Source organism: Asparagus officinalis, chromosome 1 (assembly GCF_001876935.1).
Source record: "Asparagus officinalis chromosome 1, Aspof.V1, whole genome shotgun sequence".
Classification (NCBI taxonomy): domain Eukaryota; kingdom Viridiplantae; phylum Streptophyta; class Magnoliopsida; order Asparagales; family Asparagaceae; genus Asparagus; species Asparagus officinalis.
The window spans coordinates 29,498,105-29,506,117 of NC_033794.1; the positions used below are offsets into that span (position 1 = coordinate 29,498,105).

The 8,013-nt window shown below is 36.3% G+C and overlaps 2 protein-coding genes across 2 annotated transcripts; both read right to left on the minus strand.

The window, feature by feature from the left end:
- Positions 2,598-3,005, minus strand: LOC109832815. The gene has a single exon (XM_020400258.1). The coding sequence runs from the start codon at positions 3,003-3,005 to the stop codon at positions 2,598-2,600; it is 408 nt and encodes a 135-aa protein (XP_020255847.1).
- LOC109832831 lies at positions 4,203-7,717 on the minus strand. Its single transcript, XM_020400276.1, has 3 exons — positions 6,418-7,717; positions 5,976-6,323; positions 4,203-5,899 (listed from the first exon to the last, which is right to left on the minus strand). The coding sequence occupies exons 1-3, from the start codon at positions 7,715-7,717 to the stop codon at positions 4,203-4,205; spliced, it is 3,345 nt and encodes a 1,114-aa protein (XP_020255865.1).

The window sequence follows — 8,013 nt, forward strand, 5'->3', positions numbered from 1 at the left end:
ACTGACCATTCTAGAACTTTACACTCTTTATCGAGAAATCAACTATTGGGTTACGGATCACTTGGCAGTGTCTTGCACTTGGCCTATTCATTATTTGATCGGATGGGTTTCTCGATATTTTCCTAATTTATATGATCAGCTACTTGAAGATAAAATTGAAATATAGTTCCCTTCTTCAAATCATAAATCAAATGCTCCATTCTTACTACAAATTTTAGGAATAGAAACTTCAGAATTCCCTTATTCTGCTAAAGAGGCTAGGCAATTTCTTCATGAAGGTGATGATGAAAAACTTAAGTGGAGACCTTATGCACTCTAACATTCTTCCTCATGGTTTCATCTAAGCAAAAGATGTTAAGCTCTCACTCCTCATTTTTTTCTTTCAATATGCCAAGGTATCCTTCCTCTCAGGATAGGAAAGAAGCTCTTCACTGGACCATATAATCCTCATGTCTTTGCCCGCTAATTTTGTTATGATTAAGGAGTTCCTAATCCAGGTTTTCCATGCGCACGTATTGAACCAAACTTACGTAAGATGTATTGCTATTGGAGATTCGTTTTTCGAGTAGGGACTGGCAAGTATTTCATCATTCCTTTTGATGGTCGAATAGGAAAGATTCTTCATGGTTATGTTATTTGGTATCAAAAGAAATATCATGAATTCTTTGCTGAAGAAACAAAGAAGTTATATATTCTTTGTTCTGAGCAAAATGAGGTGTAACTAAGTTTCTAATCAATTCTTGGTATATGTTAAACCTTAATCACTATAAAAAATTTCAACAATCATCATCATCATTAGAGGATTCAATAACACCTACTTAGAACACCAAATGAAAAGGCTCTTTTATTAATGATCCCAAGAAAAAGTAAACGTGTTTCTTCTGATTTAGTATCAAAAGCCAATCAAGCAACTTCCATCTCACAACTAAGAAATAAAAGCACTAGTGTTAATATGGTGGTTGTAGATTTTGAAGATGGTGAGGATCACATTATACCTACTTCAATTGTACCTTAAGAACCTTAATATATAGACAAGGTGGTTGTATTCCCGTGATAGTCCATACACATGACTAGTTTTTTTGGTATATACTTATCAGGATTTTATATTTACTTTAGATAACTAATAAAAATGTGTCCTCTGCTAAGAGCCTTGATACTTTCAAAGATTACAAAGAACCTAATTCTTTTGGCAACTCTTCTGATGAAGATGGGACTTAATCTAAAACAAATGATAGCCTTTCAAGCGATGAAGATATATCAAAACAAGGCACTCCAATTCAACAGAACCAATTTATGGTTGTTCCCCAGATGAACAATACTATGAGCGAAAATTCTAATTTAGTTGAGCAAGCTACCCAAGTCTTTTTGGAGGAATTCAAAGAACAAGGTCTATGAGTTATATCTTTGTCCTTTATAGTTGAGCATCTCTAAATGCACATAATTTATCACATTAAGAACAGAGATGAGATTTTAGAAGTACAATGTCAAGGCTGCTCTAGTCATGTACTTTGATGATAGTTGATGAAAAACAATCTGATGAGGCTACCTTAATACCAATAATTATTGATGCTAGTGATGATACAAGTGATGAAGGACCAGTTGACCCTTCTGTGAGCTCAGTTGTAGATATACTGGTACCCATTTTTGTGAAAGAATTTTGAGAACAGAAGCCTTAGGTCCTTTTCAAGCAAGACTTTGAGGGTTTTATCAAATTAATAGATAATAAAATTGCTTTGTATGGATCCCTTCATAACTCGAGTGGCAAGTTAAGGAAAGCATTTGATAAAATTATTGTAGTTGCCATAAAGTATCATGCACTCCAGCAAGCGTTGATCTCCAAGCCTGAAAATACTGATATGGTATCTTCTCTAGAATTTTTAAAATCATTGGAAAGTCTTATCTCTTTAATCATAATCAATTATGCAAGAACGATCTGAATCAAAAGATTCTAAAGTGGAGAAAGAAGGTCTAGAATTTAGAGAAGAAGATTGAGTTTTTTGAAATCGAATTAAAAACAATTGACACAGTAGAAGCATGTTTGAAGAAGGCCTTGGATAAAAAAGGAAATTTTATACAATTGCTTCATCAAGCACAACAAAGATCTCCTAACATACAACATCTCAAAGCCGAATATGAAGCATCTTTGACTACCTTAAAAACTATTCTAACCTGTGTAATATCCTTTAAGAAATAATTATTTTTTAAATAGACCTTATTTATTTATATTGGAGGTTAGACATGAAGATTTTATACTTGCATTTGATACTTTCACCTCTCCATAAAGAGGAAGTCATTACTGAGTACACAAGAGAGTTTTTTTTCACTAAACTTTGATGGACAAGCCTTTGTGGCATTATATTTAGTCATAGTTTATCCTCTTAGACTTTGAAGGCTATTGAAGATCTTTTTTATTTATAAAATGATGTGAGAGCACTAACACTAACTTGTATTTTTTTTTTTTTTTTGGTAAATGAAAGATTTTATTCACAAACCAAAAAATGTAAAGTTAAGTACATCAAATTACACAGATTTTCATGGGATCTGGTAACTAGAAAAACAAATCAAGAAAGCAAAAGTATAAACATTTGTAAAAAGCTCTACAGGGAGAGGAAACAATCCCTGTCTTCATTCGGCATTAGAGGATTGTTGAGGATGACAGAGTACATGCCAATTTTTATGTCTCTAACTATCTGCTCTGGAGCTCTTTTCTTTTGGTTGAAGATCCTATTGTTTCGTTCTTTCCAGATGTTATATACCACTGCTGCCAGCGCCATTCTCTTCACTTTCAATTTGAAGCCTCTCCCTCTTAATCTATTGCAATACCAATCAAGAAGCATCCTCCAGTTACATGTCCTCCACTTGAACTTGAGCCAATTCATTACCTCATTCCAAACTGTCATAGAGAAATGACATTCAAAAAACAGATGCGTATGGCTTTCAGCATCTCTTTCACACAGGGAACAAATATTTGATTGAATGATCCCTCTTTTGATCAATCTATCCATTGTGAGTAGCCTATTTTGAATGGTTAGCCACAAAATAAAAGAGTGTTTAGGAAGATTAAAAACCTCCCAGACAGTATCCGACCAAGGAACACTGATGTTAACTGGGGATAAAAGCTTATACAGGCCAGAAAGGTGAATCCTGGAGTTAATATAACACGACCTGATGTTCTAAATGAGGTTATCAGTCCCACCAAAAAGATTTGCAGCTTTATCCCTTGCTTTTAATAACTGTTTCCATAGCCATGAGTCACTAGCTTTACTTTCAACTTGCCAAATGGTTGAGGTTTTTAAATAAGTGCCATGAACCCACTTAATCCACAGAAGTTCCTTGTTAGAATGCACATACCATAGAGTTCTCATAGCAGTAGCCAAGTTCCAGTTTGTGGCTGAAAAAATACCAAGGCCTCCTTGCTTCTTCCCTGTGCAGATTTTATCCCAAGAGACTAGCGGAGCTTTGAACTTATGATCAGCCTTGCCCCAAAGAAAATCCCTGCAGAGATCATCAATTTTTTGAAGGACTTTAGAAGGCAATATATAGCAGGAAGTCCAGAAAATTTGCACTCCAAGAATGACACTCTTTATTATTTGTAGTCTGCCAGCATAGGAGAGGGTCTTGTGTTTCAACCAAATCTGAAATTGGTTTGAAATTTTCATGAATAAGGGACTGCAATCAACATAAGACAGTCTTTTAGAAATCAGTGGTAAACCAAGATATTTGAAAGGTAAAATCCCCTCAGGAAAACCAATGAGACTGAAAATATCATTCTTTGTTCTGTCATCAACTCCTCCATAGAAGATGGAACATTTAGTGAGATTTGCTTCAAGCCCTGAGACAGAACCAAAACTCCTGACACACTGGTAGATCTTCATGACAGATTTAACATCTCCCTTACTGAATAATAACAGATCATCAGCAAAGATTAGATGGGATATTCTGAGACTTTTGCATTTGGGGTGGAATTTGAATTCTCTGTCATTGTTCAGTTTGCACAAATCCCTTGATAGATATTCCATACCAATGATAAACAAGTAAGGGGAGAGAGGATCTCCTTGCCTCAATCCCCTAGCTCCCTTGAAATAACCATGATAGGTGCCATTAAGAGATATGGAGTATTTAGGAGATGATATACAAGTCATAATCCAGTCAACAAAAGTATTGGGAAAGCCCAGGCCCCTGAGCATATTATCCAGAAAATCCTAATTTATTGTGTCAAATGCCTTCCTAATATCAATATTAAGCATGGCTCTGGGAGACAGATGCTTCCTTCCATAGTTCTTTACTAGCTCATGAGCCAATAAAATGTTGTTCTGGATTTGCCTACCTTTTACAAAGGCACACTGAGCTTCACTGATGATAAACCCCAGAACTGATTGTAATCTGTTAGCTAGAATCTTTGAGATGAATTTATAGATACAATTGCAACATGAGATAGGTCTAAAATCAGCAGGAGTTGAAGGACATTGTATCTTGGGGATAAGAGTAATAGCAGTTGAATTTATTGTACCCAAAAGCTTACCAGACTTGAAAAAATCCACTATAGCTTTTGTGGTTTCATCTCCTATAATGGACCAAGCAGATTTGTAAAATGAAGCATTGAAACCATCAGGGCCTGGTGCCTTTTCATCTGACATGGAGAAGATAGCATTCCTGATTTCCTCTTTTGTGACTGGCTTAGCTAATTCCCTGGCTTGGAGGTCATTGAGACATGGGCCATTTTTGATTATATCTGTATCAGGAGGGACAGTAGGAACTGATGATCCTAACAGGGTCTTATAGTAAGAAATTAGCTCCTGGATAATCATATCACCCTCAGTAATTCTAATGCCATTGCTGTTATACAGGACCATGACTCTATTCTTGTGCCTGTTGCTTTTGACAATAAAGTGGAAAAAATTTGTGCACCTGTCCCCTTGGAGATTCCAATTTATTCTAGCTTTTTGTTGGTAGAAAGAAAGCTCACAATCTAACAGCTTATTGAAAGAAGAGATATAATCCTTCTCTTGCCTTATGAGAGCATCATTAAGAGGGTCTAATGATAAGGCCTTTTGAACATTTTCCAGATTAGCTTTTGCTCTCAAAACCTGCTCACTGATATTATTAAAGTGCCTTCTGTTAAGATCCTTCAGAGCTGTTTTCAGAAGTTTAAGCTTTGAAACAATAGAAAACATGGTGTGACCATCAATTGAAGTATTCCAGATGGAAGACACTGTAGGCAGATAGTCTGAATGTTTGGTCCACATTTTAAAGAACCTAAATGGCTTTTTACCATGCACTTGATCCTCAAAAATTGTAACAAGTGCAGGAGAATGATCAGAGAAACTGGGTAAAAGGAATTCTGCTTGACTAGAATTATAAGTATTTATCCATTGATCATTGACTAAAGCTCTATCCAGTCTGCTCAGAACCCTGGTAGCCGCATCTTGTTTGTTATTCCAAGTAAAGAAACAACCAATGGTTTTCAAATGGGAAAGCTGGCAGGTATCAATGAATTGATTGAAATCATAGGTATCAGCTTCTGTTAGAGCAGTACCACCCAGTTTCTCATCATCAGAGATCATAGCATTGAAGTCACCACACAACAACCAAGGCAGATTACCTAAATTTTGCTGAATTTGAGAGAGTTCATTCCATAACAGCTTCCTAGCATCAGCATGATTATATCCATAAACTGAGGAAATGATGCAATTTAGTCTTCCATCCAGAGACTTGACAGCACAAGAGATATGTTGAGCAGAAAAACAGATGATATGGACATCAAAAATATTAGGATCCCACAAGATCATAACTCTGGCTTTGTCTGAATTATTGTTATTAGAAAACCACTGCCAGTTAATATCAATCTTCTTAGCAATAGCCTGGACATTACTTAGCTTCAGCTTTGTTTCAAGAAGAGCTAGAAAAGAGAGATGGTATTGCATAAGGTGTTTTTTAACCAAATGCTGTTTAGGGGATTTGTTCAATCCCCTAACATTCCAAAATAACAGGTTCATTGGTTTGTTCCCCCCTATCAATATTTGAGGGGTCTAGGATTGATATCAAGTTGGAAAGAGGAGAGAATGGATTTACTCCTTTGCTTTTGTTTCTATGAACTTGAGTCCAGGAGTTTCCAGTAAGGATAGCTTCTTTTCCCTTATTTATTTCCAAAACAGGATGAACATGCACAACGTGCACAGCACTGTTCATTTCACTAGCTGGAGTCACTTCTTCTGAAATAGACATAGTTTCAACTCCAATTTTCTCTGCAGGAGGATGCAAGCTAATACTGTCAGCATGTTGATTACCAACAGGATCATCAAATTGTTTCTCCAGGACTTCACCTGCAGCCAGGCTAACTGTCAGCATGTTGATTACCAACAGGATCATCAAATTGTTTCTCCAGGACTTCACCTGCAGCCAGGCTAGATTTATTACCAGGTTGAACCGCAATATTTCTTTGCTTAGGGACCCATCTTTGCACAGGATAATGTCTTTTGCAGAATTTAGTATCATGCCCAACATTTTTACAGTGATCACACCATCTTGGTTTTAATTCATATATAATTTTTTGAAAATATTTTGAACCATCAGGCCCTTTGATAGCTATCTGATCAGGGAGAGGAGAAGGCATTTTAACTTCAACAAGCACTCTAGCATATGCCAGTCTTTTCATATTAGCAGTGAGCATATCAGTAGCTATGGGATGGCCTATAGTGCTAGAAATTTTACTTATTCCCTTAGCATTCCATAGGTTTAATTTTAGCTCTGGTAGCTGGATCCACAATGGATAGATACAATCCTTCATCTTTTCAAAATCCTCCCCCACTGTCCAAGGCTTCAATAACATTGGTCGAGAACCAAAAAACCAGGGACCAGATAAAAGTATATTATTCATATCATCCTTATTATTGAATTTGAAGAGAAAAACTCTAGATTTGAGAAGATTAATCTCAGGCAGAGCTATAGGAGACCAAACTTTCTTAATGAAACCTTCCATTGCTTTAAATTTGACATTCAACCCCATAACCTGACCAACAAGGGAGAACTGCCAGATTTGAACCCCTTTATTCCATTCTTCATCATTAAAAGAAACCACATCCTTTGATACAGGGGGAATATAGTTTAGATCTAAACCACTGCCCTGTTTTCTATTATCAGCAAAAAAACTGACCCAACTTCTTTTAGGAATCTCTTTTGGAGCATCATTAAGAACTGGTGGTGGAATGATCTCATCCTGTTTATCTGATTCCAAATTAATAGCATTTTCTTGATTTTCAAAATTCAATGGAACAGTACCGATACCAGAACTTCTCAAAGGAGCACTATTATTTCCAGAGTTCAAAATAGGATTCAAAGGAGTCGCAGAGGAAATTTTAACAGGTGAAAGAACTGGATTAAGAGGAGAATCCATTTCTAGATCTAGATCAAGATCATCAGCCCAAGATACCATGGATGAAGTTTCCACACCAGAAGTAAGAGATCTACTCAGACTACGTACCTGAACCCCAGTTAGAGGAGCTACAGATTGAGAGTTGCAAGAATCAAGAATATCCGCCATTGTTTTCTTCTTCTTTTCACCTTTTGGACCAGTTGAACCCATTATACCTGGAGAACTTTCATCATCATCATCAGATCTAAGCTGAGATTGCTCCGCAGGTGAGAGCAAGCTTGAATTGGATGCTCGGAGACCAATGTTGAACAACTGTCTTCCACTATTCTTCTTCTTCTTCCCCATTTGACTTCGGTAGTGGCGCAAGTTAGCAGGTGAGAGATCGCCTGCTAAAATGAGCCATCAGAGCTGCCCCATTTTTCTAATTTGTATTTTTGGTCTGCCCTAGATTGCACATAGGTTCATATATTTTTGTTATAACTTTGTTTAGAAAACTCCAAATGACTTTTTTGTTTGAAGAAAAAGATCAAATTTTGAGTTTGTTTTTGTATAAAAGTAACTTTACTTGAATTGAAGCTCTTTGTAGAAAGTTATCATCGAAATACCAAGGGATGGGAAGAAAATAATTTTTTTCGAGTGTA